Source organism: Carassius gibelio, chromosome B7 (assembly GCF_023724105.1).
Source record: "Carassius gibelio isolate Cgi1373 ecotype wild population from Czech Republic chromosome B7, carGib1.2-hapl.c, whole genome shotgun sequence".
Taxonomy (NCBI): domain Eukaryota; kingdom Metazoa; phylum Chordata; class Actinopteri; order Cypriniformes; family Cyprinidae; genus Carassius; species Carassius gibelio.
The window spans coordinates 32602931-32619110 of NC_068402.1; the positions used below are offsets into that span (position 1 = coordinate 32602931).

Sequence of the window (16180 nt, forward strand, 5' to 3'; positions counted from 1 at the left end):
TTGCAGTGCCTTATATCACACAGTTTTATTACCAGCCACCAGATGGAGATGTTACACACACTCTACATGTCAAACAATATTCTGGTATTTATGATCTGAGAACAGGTTGTTAAATGAAGTTAGACAGAAAGAACAGTATTGTGTTTTCCTAACACTTTCTGAGTGATTAATGTAGTGTTTTTCACAGCATTTTTAACACATTTTCTAAGTTTGAATCAGATCATATTCAACCTACAAAAATATGTTTATTTGTCATTATACTGTACAATATAATGAGGGGGGGGGGGTGTCCACCTTCATATCATCGCATACACTGACCAATTCTCCATCAGTTATAAGACGTACAATGAAAGACTATATATATAACAGCAGTGAGAAATATAGAGAAAGCATAATGGCAGATATAACAATACAGAAATTCATAGATGCATATGTGCATGTGTGTAAAGCAAATGGTTACATTTATTAAAACAAACAATAAATTATAAGCTTTTATAAAGTGCATATGAGGCTACAGTCCTGTCTCTGGTGCACACTTCAGTTAGAACACCAATTTACACATATACTAAAACAAAAACACTCAAAAACATATGCTGAGACCAGTCACGAAGGAATGGTTCATGATTTATAAATCATTTACTCATCCTCATGTCTGTATAATTAATTTCTTGCATGAAATACTAAAGAAGAACCTAAGCAAAATGTTCACGCTGCTCATTTCCATACAAAGTGAATCTCCTTTTTAGATGAACAATTAGTTCAAATAAAATGTTAGTTAATATATTAAAGAAATATGACACTTAAGAGGCTCTGAGGAGTACAAACATCTATGCGAAGGCGTCAGGTAAAGAAATCTTTGGAAATGGCCTCTACAAAATTAGGTGCAGACATTAGGATGCCAATGGTGCAGAGGATGGTGAACAGAGAGAAGGCCATGAGACAAAGACGGTCAATGACAGATGCGGCAAACTTCCACTCATTACACATACTCTCCTCCTCGTCTTGGTCCCGGAAGTGTTTGCCGATGTACCTAACTTCATCCAAGATTTTGGACAGTTCACTTTCTCCAGGGCCACTACTAATGGAAGACGCCTGAGCCCCAGGGAGCAGCACATCCTCCTCACCCGAGGCGACGAGCCGGCTGCAGATCACCCCTGAATCAGGTGAAGTGGCATAGTGAATAGTGTCCATTCCACGGAAGCCGATGTACAGAAGGTTTCCATTGGTGGACTGCGCGGCTCCAGTGCTGATGTTCAGATCCACGCTGGAGAGGCTGCAGCGCGGCTGCTTATTGTGACAAGCTGGGCGAACTCTGTCCTCACCAGGCCTCTTCATCCTCAGGAACCACGCACACCAGTTCAACAGCACCACACGGGTCTGACAGAGAAATCAACTACTAAATAACACTGTTTTCCAAACAGTGGAAGTAATCAAAATACCATTTATTTCAGCCAGATGGGTTTATATGGTAAGAAGAAATTAAAGCAGTAATGAGATCCTCACCCATTTTGGCATTTTTCCTCCATCTGGGTCATGGTAGTGGTATTGTAATACCCAGACTGTGGCTATCACAGACAGGCCGACAATAACCATGGTGGTGGCGAAATACTGAGCTAATCAAAGGACAGAGAGAATTACATTTAACAACCTAGAGAAAAAAAAAGTTTGCTTAAAATAAATCTTGTTTCAGACACTGAGATTAAATAAAAGAAAAATCTGTCGATTACCACAAATGTATTTAACTAAATATTTGAGTTTGTAAAACAAAAAATAAGCAAAAAAATTGTACCATAGATTAGTACCATATTAATGGCATCATACATTAATTTCAATACTGTGGTATATATAATCCAAAGTATTACCTGATTACCATCTGATACCATTATTGTACCATATTACCCCTAGGTTGTTGAAGATTTAAAGTACAAGGACACATTTAATACAATTAAGTGAATTTCATTTCATCAAGGGATTAAATTATTATAGGGTCTGTAATGTTGCAAAGTTCATTGTACTGATTGTATTCAGATGGATTGTATCAGTTACTAATCCAAGTAAGTTATTAAAGCTCTCATAAGTGTTCCCAATTGTTTTTGAAGTTTTACTACAAAAGTTCTCATTTACAGTGATTTAGAAGGCTATGCAAAGTGGCTTGACCAAATTTTTCTAACACATCAATTCATTCAATTCAGGCGATCACACATCTGACATTATGTACATCGCAGGATGGCCTTACCTATTAAAGGCACAGAGTCTGAAGTTGCAGGCATTATCTCTGCTACCAGAAGCATGAAAACTGTTAAAGAGAGGAGGACTGTGATCCCTGGAAATCAAAACATATATATTACTCCCTAATTGTACATGTGACAGACACATTTTCACATGAAACCATAAAACTGTAAACAGATAAAGAGGAAACCAAGGCTTGCTGTTTGAATCATGGCAACTCTTAATAGTTTTAGAATAGACATTCTACTGCCAATAGATACACGAATACACTGATGTGAGGATGTAAGATCTAGACAAGTGGAGCTGGAGGAGGTGAAGGGAATCAGAGGAAATAAAGGACCAGTTTACAGCGAACACTGAATCAGGCTATTTAAATGGTGAGCAAGCAATTGGCTACAAAATCAGCAGTGGCCAATCTGCTTGTGCCACACAGTAAATTATGTGATTGCTAGCAGTTTGCATGTAAAGGACCTACAGTATCAGCTCGAGCCATCTAGAGTTTCATGACTGAATTAAATATAGTATGTCAGTTTCAAACAACCAGTACAAACTAAATCAGTACATTCTATCCATCTAATATGTGGTTACTGTCCAAGAATTGACCCACTATGAGAAATATTCTCTTGGAGTAAAAAGTGTGGCAGCTAGCCCCAGTCTCCACTACATAAGTGGCTACTGTCAAAGTGATGAAAGAGATTCAGTTAAGCAGGGTTAAGTCTTAATTTGGTTACCAGAAAATAGCTTCCTTCAGTGCACTACTTAGATTAAAAATTAAGCAGAGCTATATAAAATGAAACTTCAGTGTACGGTATCATACAAAGACAGCTAATTGCTGGTATTTAGAGTATTGATCTTGAGTAACTCACAGAGGAACAGCCAATGACTCACTCTGTGGAAAGTAATGTTGGCAGTCTCACCCCAGTAATATCATTTAGGAATGACAAAAAGAAAAAAATATAATAAATTGTGTTCTGCTGTGACTTCAGGTTCGGTCTCTTCCAGAGCGTTCCCTCATTCACTGTGGCAGCATCCTCTAAATCCAGCAGGCATTTGGCCTTCAGAGCTCTCCAACTGCATTAATCACTGAGGCCATCTCTGGCAAGCCATCAATCTCACTTCATGCCACTTACAGTAGCTTACAGGGATTTCGGCATAAATTGTGTGCCTGTGCCAAAGTTAATTTCATATGATGTTGATTTAAATGTGGATATTTCACTAAGTCAGCAAAAAAAAAAAAAAAAAAGGATGGAGAGGTTCGCCGGTGTGAGAAATAAACTAATGGTTTTTAAAATGGCAAACTTGACATTTATGCACTTCTGGTTATGACAGAGGCTGGTCATGCTTAACTCCCATAATAACCTTTTAAAGGTGAAGTGTGTACAGTATAATTTTCTTCCATGTCTTGCCAGTTTCTCAAAAGAAGACAATTCTAGCCAAGGAAGTTACAGAAAACATGACATTTCAAGCTAAATGCAGATATGTAAATTAATACAATAATTAATACAATTAACTATTATTTACATAAAAATTACAACGTCATCACTTTATAATCATATTTAACATTAGCATTTAAAAACGATGACAAAGGCACTAAGTGTGCAGCTCACCAAGAGAGATCTTCTCGCCTGAGTCAGCGGGCAGGAGGAAGACCAGCAGGGCCAGAGTAGAGATGAGCACACAGGGGATAAGCAGATTTAGACCGTAGTACAGCGTCCGTCTCCGCATCACCACTGTGAAAGTCACATCTGGGTACGGCTCCTTGCAGCAGTCATAGAATCTCTCATTCCGTCGACCTGGAACCTCTGCGCAACATATAACTGGCAACGTTAGAAAATGTATGTTTTGTGCAATTACCATTCAATACTGTTACTGTTCATTCACATTGTTTGCAAAAATAATATATTGTGCTTAAAACCACCATAACTAGCAAATGCACACACTTGTGTCATGGTTCTGTTGTGAACACACATCGAAGACTGACATGGAAGAGAATTGTTGTATTAAGGCATTATTTTAGTTTCTTTTTATTTCATTTGTTTTATTTTATTTTAAGGCATTATTTTAGTTTTAGTTCTTTGCATACAACATTTATATTGGTAGCTTCATAACATTAAGGGTGAACCACTGATGTGACAAGGATTATTTTAATAATGTCCTTACTACGTTTCTGGCCTTGAATGTGTCAGTTGCGTTACTGTCTATGCAGAGTCAGAAAACTCTCGAGTTTCATCAAAAATATATGTTTTATATTTGTGTTCTGAAGATGAACAAAGGTCTTATGAGTTTGGAACGGCATAAGGGTTATTAATTGATGACAGAATTGTCACTTTTGGGTGAGCTATGCCTTTAAGCATACCAAAGTACTTATTACTGAAATAAAAAACCTGTGTGCAATTTGAATGTATTTTTTCTGATACTTAATTGGATGTTAATTTCATTTAAATTAAAATGCAATAGTTTACATTTACATTAAATGCAGCTGAACTTTCGTGGGTCCCTTTTTAATATAATTTAATAATTTCTTCCATTGTCTTTAAATATTAAATATGGTTATAGTGTATTGCTGAATGCAATATTAAGTATTAATGTCAAATGAAATATAAATTAATGTAGTTTCTACTAGGCATGTATTTAAAAGAGCATTTAAAATATATAATAATAATATATATATATAATATATAATAATGTTATAATAAGTGGGCTTTCATCAATATTATCTATGAGTATATATATATATATATATATATATATATATATATATATATATATATATATATATATATATATATATATAAAATATAACCCTCATGGTATGTTCCATCATTTTGACTTGGAAAATATTTTCTTTTCCCAAAAATACTAGTTTAGAATATTGTATTGGAATAAAACTTACTGAAACAGAGTTGTCCTTGTCAAAAATGGCTGTCCTACAAAAAAAATTCTTGCAAATCTCTCAATATGCTAAATTATTATCAAATATTGACTTTTTTATCCACTTGTTTTCCTTCAATTAGCACAGGTTTTGTATTTATTTATGAAAATGATTGAGCCTAATTGATCTACACTGTAAAAAAAATCAGCTGGCAGCTGAATTGTACCAAAAAAAATATGTTTAATACAGTTTAATACTGTAATTTAACTGATATAATGTGAATATACCAACTTATTGAAGTACTGAAATCTGTTTTGTACCTTTGTAATACACTGATAACCACCAAAAGCAGGTGGTGATGAGAAACATAGTTATTTCAAAGAAAACCATTTGAAATGCAATGCAGAGAATTCTGGGAACATCAGTTTACGGAAATTAACGTTAACCATTTAACAGGTGTTTTTTTTTATTATTATTCAGTGTGAGCCTCTGTTTCTCAGTTATTCATAAATTACTCTTTTTTTTTTTTTACTCCAAAACTGAGGTGCATAAGTACAGATCAATAAGGCCTATGACCGATCAGCTAAAAAAAGAAAAAAAAAAGAAATACAAAACCTGTTATGATTGAAAAAAAAGGTCACAAAAAGACTGAATACAAGATTTGGTGATAACATATAGCATTATGAGAGACTGACAAGCAATTTTCGAAAGGCTGGACACTTTTAACCAGGAACACCAAATTAAGTAATGGATTTTTCAGCATAGCATAAGAGTTAATAATGTGCATTATAATGTATAATGTATATCACCCTACCCACAAGATCCCACTCTCCATTTGCAATATATCCTGTGACGTCAGCATCAATCATCTGCAGGTCCAGAGACCATCCCCCATACGTCCAGGAGCCAAACTTCAAATCACACCTCTGAAGATCGAAGGGGAACCAGCGAACATCGATGTGGCAGGTGCTTTTGAATATCCCTGCAAACAGAAATGTGAACTGACTGATGTGGAACAGTATTAGTGGAGAGTAATAAAGCCCTTAAAGTCATTATATTAACAACTATAAAAAATGCTTGATGTTAATCATCATAATTATGAGTAATTTTACTTTGTCATATAAAAGAACTTAGAAAATTCGATTTCTATAAACCTTAATGGTGATGAAAATGAACATCGGGGGAACTTTTCAATAAGACGAACATAAATTGAAGGTGTCACTAAAGACATACGCATGTAATTTAGCTCAAACCATTGACTGTTTAATACATCTTCCCTCTATGTTTCACTGCTTTCTTTTGCCATTAAGCATAATAGGCTTCTGACAAAGCTTTATGGAGGTTCAAGAGAAGGCAATCTCTTCAATGTCACTACAAAAAGAATTTAGTGCAAGCTCACTGCCTGGACTACATCCACTCATGAAATGTTTATCTCAGGATAGAGGCTGCTTCAGCTTTCACAGCAAGGAACAGGAGGAGAAAAGTAAATGATGTACAGTATTAGAGGTGAATGCTGCACAGGGAAATCTCCATTCACATCAAATAGTTTGTCAGGAAGGCATACCTACAAGGAAAAGGTATATATGTAGCTCTCCATATTAGCATAACATCATATTTGCTGATTTTGCATAATATAAATGAGTTTAAAGGTGCACGATGCATTTTTTTTTCTTTTATGTTGTAGGCCAATACAAAAGTGGTTTTGGATCGTACTGATATTAATGATGCTGATGCAGCATCTTGCCACAGGAAAACTTTTTAGTTTGTGACACCATTGCATAAATACCCTATTTGTCAGCAATATAAATTTTACTACCGCAACCAGAAGTGTCCTATAATTGGACAGTTATCGAGATAAATTGAGTAGTGGAGTACATCTCAACTTGGCCGCCTTCGCCAAGTACTTGCAACTTTATATATTGAAACTGTGACTAAATTTCTCATGATTTTGACTTTTTTTGTAATTGTGAATATAGTTTTGGAATTTTATACTTTATCTTTCAACTGTGACTTGGTCCAGAGTCTGACTACATTAAATATTGCACAAACACGTTTTTTTAACTCTGATCTGAAAAAGGCTTTCGTAGCAATCTTCTCCTTGTAGAATACAATTTTTATTTTATTTTTTCTAGATCAAGTGGGCAAAATGACTTCATAAACATCTGAAAGGTACCTGGTGGTAGGTACTGGCAGGCACCAGAGGAATTCACCAGCACATTAGTATGAAATGTGGCATCAAACCTTTCATCAGCACTGTGGGGAACACAAGAATCATTTTAACTAAAAAGAACACCACAATGATTTATGAACATTAACACTTCCGATCAGTCCAATACAAATAAATGCATTTCATCTACACTAAATTATTTTGCACCACTAATGGTTGTGCAGAAACTACTGAATTTCAGGGAAATGACAAATCAAAATTGCCTTGTGCCATGCTCAGGTTTATGTTCCAATTATGTAAATGTGTTTGTCTAAATTCATTCTCATTCAGATAGAGGAGGCATGTTTGAGAATATAGAATTCAGTTTTAGAAATTCACATAGAAAGGACCACATTGGGCCAGGCTGCTAAACCAACATAACCAAGATTCACTAACAAAATGAATGCTTCTTCAATAAATAAATATACCAGTGGATGCATTTTATATTCCATCCACTGACTTGATTCATTTGACCTCAACATATAGTGGCAAACACTTCATCTTGTGTGGCAGATTCACTTGAAGCTGAGTCTTTACCGTCTGCTCACTGCTTTTCCAATGGACAGTGACAAATTAGACTAAACCTTTGTTTTCCATGTTGTAGTGCAAACTCAGTGTGCATTTACTGTTACCAGCACTTTTGTTTCCCAGGCAATTTACGAAATCGTTCACTAACAGGGTTTACATTTCTAAAGGTATATGTTTGGTTTCTATGCAACACTTTTTTTGATAAGCTATATATATATATATATATATATATGAGTTTATCGATGACTATCTGTGTGAAGATAACAAACCTGTTATACAGTAAGATGTCAGGCTTCCAGATCTGACTGTCAGGAAATCGTACGCTCGTCACTCCGGGATATTCAGACATGTTCCAGTGAAGATAGTAGTCATACCAGTACTAAAATAAAGAGAAGATCACTTCATCATTGTCGGTCAGGAATAACAAGGCAGTTCATGTATGCTTGGTGCAAACTGAATTAAGCATGATATTAACTTGAATATGAACATCAGTCTCTGTATAGACAGATTTCTTTAAGCGTAAGATATGTCAAATAATTATAAGAATCTAAAGAGGTTACATGATCATACAAGAAGATACACAAAGGTTTCTTTGGGCAGAATTTTTATAAAGCTGTATACTTGGAACATGAATTATAATTCACAATTCATTCAATTTTTGTTCTGTAAATGATATGCAATTTATATTTCCTGACTGCTGAGATCTGAGATTCATAGGCACACTGGTGCTGGTGTACAGCATTAACCAAGGACAGCATTTGAAGGACTCTCATGGAAGCAGAGAGAAGTTGCATTAACTTCACAGTTATTAACATTCAGCTATTAATAACAGACCCACAGAAGTCTTACAAGTCACATTAAAGGAACTTGACTGTTTCACTGCATTGCTGGTGAGCGGTCTGTCAGACAGCGACAAGTGTTGGTGTCTTACCAGCTGCAGCCAGATGTTGGTTGTAAGCACTTGATTCTTCTCATCCTGTAGATGGACAAAGATGCATTCTCATGAAAACATTGAATAGATGATTAAAGAACTACTTCCAAAACATGTTTTAAAATTGTATCCCTTAATCCCTAAGACACAATGCTTTAGCATACTGTTAAAAAGAGGGAACATATTAACTACAATGAGATTGGAATGTAGACTGCGTTCTTAATCATTTCATAATCACTTTTTATTTTTTAAATGTGGTTAAAGTGTAGAGCCGAATATACTGACATTCATTCATGTTATATAATTTCTATTAAACCTTGTAAGTGATGTATTTAAATGTATTTGTAATTTATTGTTCATGGTAATACTTTCTCAGGGTGTGTTAAGCGTTTCATCTTTTATAATTGAATGAACTTACCACATCCATAATCTGCATGAGACTGAAGCTGAAATACACAGTGAGTGATTGTGTGTCGTTGAACACAGGTCTCTCCAGCGGGTTATAGTCTTTCATCAAGTCTCTGTAGAGTCTCCTCTGATGCTCTCCCTGAAGGGACACTGTCAGAGAACGAACAGTGTTACACGGTTGCAGAGTTTCACCTCCAGTCATTCTGCACTGGGAACTGCTTCCAGCGTGCAGTGAATGAGATATTCAGGAGAACGCTTGCAAATCAACAGAGGCAGCTGTTCCAGCTCATTTGGATGTCCGCGTATTGATCTGAAACTCTCATCAAAGCTTTTCTGCTGGGTTTCAGCGATTAAATCTCCACCAGGAAGTCTGACTGATTGGACTCAACCACTTTCCTTAAGTATGCATCTGACTCCCTGTTTGAACTATTTTTAACATTTGCCAGATTTGGACAGCATACAGCTTAGAGAACTTGATGTAACTCATCAATGAAGATACTATGTACTTTTTTGTATGTAAAATGATGGTATACATACATGTTCAAATGTAAACTGCCAACATAATGACCTAACATTTGATCGGATTTCAATACTGTCCTTTCCTATTAACCTGAATTGGCATTCTGGCCTGTATCCTCAAATAAACAAGCCTCAAACCAAAACATCAATTTTAATCGATGACACAGTAGCAGCTGAAATATTGAAATCCAAATACAGCAGATATGTAACACTAATCTTACAAGCAAGCAGGAAATATTATTGAACAGTCTGACTTAAAATAACTTAAATAAAGCCAATAATTTAACAAAGCTCAGGGGTATTTCATAATTAAATATTCATTAGGTTTCTTACCACTCCATAGGCAGGTTGTGGTGGTAAAATAAAGAGTATATTCCCAAATTCCCATGTTCCTATGAAAGTTTAATTGCAGTAATGAATAGAAAAGCTCTAGGTGATGTAGGTTTCAGTGTCGTAAAGAGAGTTTCTCAGCGTCCCGCAGGCAGAAGTGAATACAATCTCATGCAGCAGCATCAACAAAAGGCAGAATGCCCCGCCTCCTCCAGCAATACATGTATTAGTCTCTCTCTCTCTCTCTCTCTCTCTCTCTTCAATAAAAAAATCCTGCTAGAATCAAAGAATATAACTAAAACTGCAAACTTCTCTTTATTTGTATATTTCATTAAATATGTTACCACTGTGGAAATTATTTAAAAAAAATGCAGAACACTGGTATCTCAATCCACACAAAGAATCTGTGAATGCACTCTCAGACACTGCTTGTGCCAACTTTAATTCTGCACAAGGGCTTTGAACATGGTCGTCTAATTCATACATTTCCAAGGCAACTGAAATGTCTACGTGAGGTTACTTAAGTAATTTTGCTTTTACCTCCTACAGTTCCTGGTGCTGCGTTTGGGTGGGAAATATAGGAGCAGAGACTTGGCAGATAGCTCACTGCACTGAACACCGAGCCAGACAGAATAAGCTCTGCAACTTACTGCTCAGCACATTAAGAACAGACATCTTAAAGGTGCACTCTGTGATTTTTTTGCTCATTAAAAAAGCTTTAAACATAAAGAAATAATAGCAGAGTTTAAAAATAAATTGGGTTTTTCATGGAGCCGCTCACCTCATGCCCTCGTGTGCTTATGACTTATCACATCTATGCAAACAGGGTGTGTGGAAGTATGCAAATACATATGTTGACAGACAGGTACAGTACTGTAGGACAGAAAATTTGGACAGAATAATCTTTTTATGGACCTATGCTTCCTTAAACTAAATACATATAGATGGTTTCATCGGACGCATGTTCGAGGGCATGAACTCATGGTCTGTGTTTGTTTATCGGTCTGGCTGGTGCATAGTAATATGGTGCCGATAAAAAACGTCTCTAGGTTACGTATGTAACCCTAGTTCCTCGAGGGAACGAGACGCTGCGTCAAAAGCGCTTTGGGGAACGCGCCCAGCGTGCGCGACTCTGAATATCGTGTGAAATCAGACCAATGGAAGAGCGTGACGTCACCGGCGGAGTGACGTAAGCGACCAGGAAGCTATAAAAGCACGTGCCACGCAGCTGGCGTCAGCTTCGAGTACCAGCAAGCGCCGGCAGGGGTGCCGGGGGGTATGGCTCCGAGACGCAGCGTCTCGTTCCCTCGAGGAACTAGGGTTACATACGTAACCTAGAGACGTTCCTCTTCAGGAACTCGAGCTGCGTCAAAAGCGCTTTGGGGAACGAGTACCAACGCCGCCAGACTACCAAACCCCTGCCTAGTGTGTATCCGAAGAGCACAGCTTAGGTCAGGAGGACTGAAGCGCCTGGAGTGACTGGCATGTCTAGGCCATAGAATCTGACAAACGTGGAGGGCGTGGACCATCCCGCAGCGTTGCAGATGTCCAGCATGGATACACCTGCTAAGAAGGCCTTGGAGGCCGCCATACCCCGGGTAGAGTGAGCCTTGGCTCCCGACAGCGGGGGACGACCAGAGGACTCATAGGAAGCGTTGATAGCCTCGACTATCCAACGACTGATAGTCTGCTTAGAAGCAGGAAAACCCCTCTTGGGGGGACCGTAGCATACAAGCAATTGATCGGTCTTTCTCCACAGGGCAGCTCTGTGGACGTATGCGTCCAGCGCTCTAACTGGACACATACAATATAGCTTCGCCTGGTCGGGCTCCCGAAAGGGAGGAGGACAGAAGGCCTGCAGTACGACAGGTTGTGGTGTAACAGAGGGAACCTTAGGAACATATCCCGCTCGAGGGTATATGAACGCTTTAGTCATGCCTGGTGCAAATTCAAGATAAGTAGGGGCCACAGAGAGGGCCTGAAGGTCTCCTACTCTCCGCAGAGAGGTGATAGCCAACAGAAAGGAGGTTTTAAGTGTAAGGTGTCTGTCTGAGATATCTTGAATAGGTTCAAAAGGGGGTCTGCACATTGCCTCTAACACCACCACCAGGTCCCACGGGGGAATACGGGACCGTACTGGAGGTTTCAGCCTCAGCGCACCGCGGAGGAAACGTGTAACTAAGGGGTGTCTTCCCACAGACTGGCCATCGAGAAGGGCGTGGTAGGCCGCAATAGCCGCCACGTAAACCTTCAGCGTGGAGTGGGTCAACCCTGCAGAGAGCCTAGCCTGTAGAAACTCCAGAACTGTACCAATCGGGCAGTTTGCTGGGTCTAGCTGGCGGTCTCTGCACCATGAGGTGAAGAGTTTCCACCTCAGGGCGTACAGTTTCCTCGTTGAGGGAGCTCTGGATTGGAGAAGGGTCTCAACAACCTCGGTTGAGAGACCGGCTGCTAAAAGTTGTGCCCCCTCAGGGGCCACACCCACAGCTTCCACAACTCCGGGCGAGGGTGAATTATCGTACCCTGCGCCTGCGAGAGGAGGTCTGTCCTGATCGGTATCTCCCACGGAGAGCCGTCGAGGAGCGAGACTAGATCTGAGAACCATACTCGGCCCGGCCAGAACGGGGCTACTAACAACAGACGGACCCCGTCCCGGCGTACTCTCGCCAGAACTCCCGGGAGCAGAGCAATAGGGGGAAATGCGTACAGACGAAGCCTCGGCCAGGTCTGTACCATAGCGTCCAGTCCCAGAGGAGCTGGATGAACTAGAGAGAACCAAAGGGGGCATTGAGACGTCTCTTGAGATGCAAATAGGTCTACTTGAGCCCTGCCAAATATTCTCCATATCTGCTTCACTACTTGTGGGTGAAGTTTCCACTCCCCGGGCCTCGGCCCCTGCCTCGACAGTATGTCTGCTCCCACATTTTGTTTCCCAGGAATATATACTGCTCTTAGTGAGAGGAGTTTGCTCTGGGACCACACCAGGATCTGGTGCGCCAGCTTGTACAAAGGGCGCGAACGCAGACCTCCCTGGTGGTTGATATAGGAGACCACCGATGTGTTGTCGGTGCGCACCAACACATGGTGACCCCTCAGGTCTGGGAGGAAGTGCTTCAGTGCACGAAAAACTGCTAGCATTTCTAGACAATTGATATGCCATGTTCGATGGCGATCGCTCCACAGACCACGGGCAGGGTGGCCACTCATGACTGCACCCCAACCAGTGAGGGATGCATCTGTCGCTAGCGTTACACGGCGACAAAGAGCTCCCAGCACCGGGCCCTGTTTCAAGAACCAAGGTTTCTTCCATACATCTAAGGCACGTAGGCAGCGCCGCGTGACCTTGATAGTGCGGAGTAGATTGCCCCTCGGGGAAAATCCCTTGGTCTTGAGCCACCACTGCAGGGGCCTCATGTACAGCAGGCCAAGAGGTATCACGTTGGACGCAGCTGCCATCAGACCCAACAATCTCTGAAATTGTTTGACAGTGAGTGACTGGCCTTGTTTGACTCTCTCGACTGAGATGCGGATCGACTCGATACGAGCAGGGGACAATCGTGCCTGCATCGTGGTCGAATCCCATACTACGCCTAGATAGGTGGTTCTCTGAACCGGAGAAAGTACACTCTTCTTGGCGTTCAGTCTCAAACCCAGCTCCCCCATATGTGCGAGGACGACATCTCGATGCCGAATCGCAGCCTGCTCTGACTGAGCTAAGATCAACCAATCGTCGATATAGTTGAGAATGCGGATGCCCTGCATGCGCAGGGGGACCAGAGCCGCGTCTACACATTTTGTGAACGTGCGGGGTGAGAGTGCAAGGCCGAAGGGAAGTACTCGATATTGGTAAGCTTCGCCCCCGAAAGCGAACCTCAGAAACTTCCTGTGATGTGGAAGGATGGATATATGAAAATATGCGTCTTTGAGATCTATCGTGACAAACCAGTCCTGGGACCTGATCTGTGCTACAACTTGCTTGATTGTGAGCATTCTGAATTTTAGTCTCATAACTGAACGATTTAAGACCCTCAAGTCTATAATCGGACGCAGCCCCCCATCCTTCTTGGGAACTATGAAATACCGGCTGTAAAATCCGGACTCCCTGTCTTGAGGAGGGACCACCTCGATGGCCTCCTTCTCTAATAGGGTTTTCACCTCCTGTTCCATAACCAGACCCTGCCTGAGGCCGACTACTGTCTGAACGACCCCGTTGAATACTGGCGGCACGGAGCCGAACTGAATGCGGTAGCCTTTTTCTACTGTGTGCAGGACCCATCGAGATACATTTGGCAGTAGTTTCCACGCTGCTAAATAATCTACTAAGGGAATCAGTCTCTCGAGACTGATCTCTGGTGTAAGAGGCCCCCGCAGGGGCGGCGAGCGTCTCAGCCCCGCTACGCGCACGGGCGGAAGATACTGAGAGCGATGCTCGCTGGGACCTGCTGCGCCCTGGATCACTGGCAGGGTTAGCAGACCGGCCCCCAGAGGGCGCTGAGGGGAGACGGGCACCGTGTACTGCGGTGTGTACCGCTCTACCCCAGCAGAGGCTGCCCTCTGAAACCCTGGGTTGTTGGCGTCAGGGTTTCTTGGCCGAGGACTTCTTAGCTTCAATAACCGCCCTGAGATCTGGTTTGGGCTGGGAAGTCCTCGGCCGAGAGCGTCGTCGAGACTCTCGTTCCCGACGCGGAGGAGCACGAGAGGCGACGCTCTGCTTCTGGGCCTCGCGGTACGAGGAGCTAGGGAGCGGCTGGGGCATCTCCCGCCCAGATGCCCCGAGGGAGCGACGAGGGAGGAACTTATGGAACGCCGCCGCTTGCTTGCGGGCCTCCTGAAACCTGTCGACGACAGAATTGACTGCGTCGCCGAACAGGCCAGTCGGCTGGATCGGGGCGTCCATGAGGCAGACCCTGTCCCGCTCTTTCATATCAGACAGGGTCAACCATAAGTGCCTCTCCGCGGCCACCATAGCTGCCATGGACCGCCCAATCGCTCGAGCGGTCTCCTTGGTGGCGCGGAGGGAGAGATCAGCGGTCCTTCTTAGCTCAGAGATATCATGGGACTTGATCTCCTCTCCCTCATCTAGCTCCTTGAGCAGATCGGCTTGGTACGCCTGTAACACCGCCATGGTGTGCAGACACGCACCAGCCTGACCTGCTGCCGCATACCCTTTGCCCACCAAAGCCGAAGTTGTTCTTAGTGGCTTTGAGGGCAATGCCGGGGCCTTTAGAGACGACGCCGCACCGGGGGACAGATAGCTCGCGAGCGTCTGTTCCACCCGGGGCATCGCTCTATAACCGCGCTCTCCCATCCCCACTACGTTCCCATAGTAGTCTGACGAGGGGATGTAGAGGCGGGCCGAGAATGGGCGTTTCCACGACCTGGAGATCTCATCGTGCAGGTCGGGAAAGAATGGCAGGCCCCGGCTGGGAGGTGGCTGACTCGCGCGCAGGAAGCGTTCATCAAGCTTGCTTCTCTGCGGTTCAGCTGCTTTCTCGGTGGGCCAATCGATGCTTAACTTGGCCACCGCGCGAGTAACCACCTCCAAGAGCTCCTCGTACTGCGGCGAGTGGGGTGGCGAATCCCTGTCGAGCGACTCCACATCAACTTCCTCCTCGGAGGAAGAGATGCGAAGCGTCGACCCCTCTCCCTGAGTGGAAGGAACCGCTGAGCGTGCTTCCGACTCTAGGGATTGGGTGCCGGATCTGGCAGAAGTGGAAGGAGATAGGGACTGGCCCGTCTCCATTCCCTCCACCAGATCCACTTGCGAACCCCACGAGTGCAGCCGCCGTTCTGCCTCAGCAGAAGCGGGACCAGCACCGCGGGGAACGCTGGCGAAGGCCCCCTCCTCGAAGAGGGCCCTCCGGGAACGAAGCATACGCACCGACATCCGCAAACAGTGCGGGCAGTCGGCCCCCTCGAGAGCCGACTCGGCGTGCTTCGAACCCAGGCAAACCACGCAAAGGTTGTGTGTATCCCCACCCGTTATATATCTCGGGCAGGGAGGAACACACAGCCTAAAACGCGATTTGGAATCGCCAGAATGCTTAGCTTTCGCCTTGCTTTTGGGCATTGTCTAGGAGCTCTTAAACTGGACAGACAACAGTAAATAAGACTCACAGACAAACAGTTTGACAATCACACACAGTGTCTGAACGAC

At 42.4% G+C, this 16180-nt stretch overlaps 1 protein-coding gene across 1 annotated transcript; it reads right to left on the bottom strand.

Annotated features, from left to right (window-relative positions):
* Positions 1 to 97: 97 nt before the first annotated feature.
* Positions 98 to 11054, bottom strand: LOC127962431 (neuronal acetylcholine receptor subunit alpha-7). Its single transcript, XM_052561989.1, has 9 exons — positions 9185 to 11054; positions 8767 to 8811; positions 8105 to 8214; positions 7275 to 7354; positions 5916 to 6083; positions 3837 to 4031; positions 2237 to 2323; positions 1504 to 1613; positions 98 to 1377 (listed from the first exon to the last, which is right to left on the bottom strand). Exons 1-9 carry the CDS (start codon positions 9374 to 9376, stop codon positions 841 to 843), a joined length of 1524 nt encoding a protein of 507 aa, XP_052417949.1. The 5' UTR covers positions 9377 to 11054; the 3' UTR covers positions 98 to 840.
* Between the last annotated feature and the right edge of the window lie 5126 nt (positions 11055 to 16180).

Bases quoted from the DNA above. Each gene is read 5' to 3' on its own strand.
- LOC127962431 (XM_052561989.1), bottom strand. From the start codon at position 9,376: ATGACTGGAGGTGAAACTCTGCAACCGTGTAACACTGTTCGTTCTCTG. The intron at 4,032-5,915 runs GTAGGGTGATAT...TATGTTGCGCAG, and splicing joins TGGAGAGTGGGATCTTGTGG to AGGTTCCAGGTCGACGGAAT. The intron at 2,324-3,836 runs GTGAGCTGCACA...TTTGATTTCCAG, and splicing joins AGGCGAGAAGATCTCTCTTG to GGATCACAGTCCTCCTCTCT.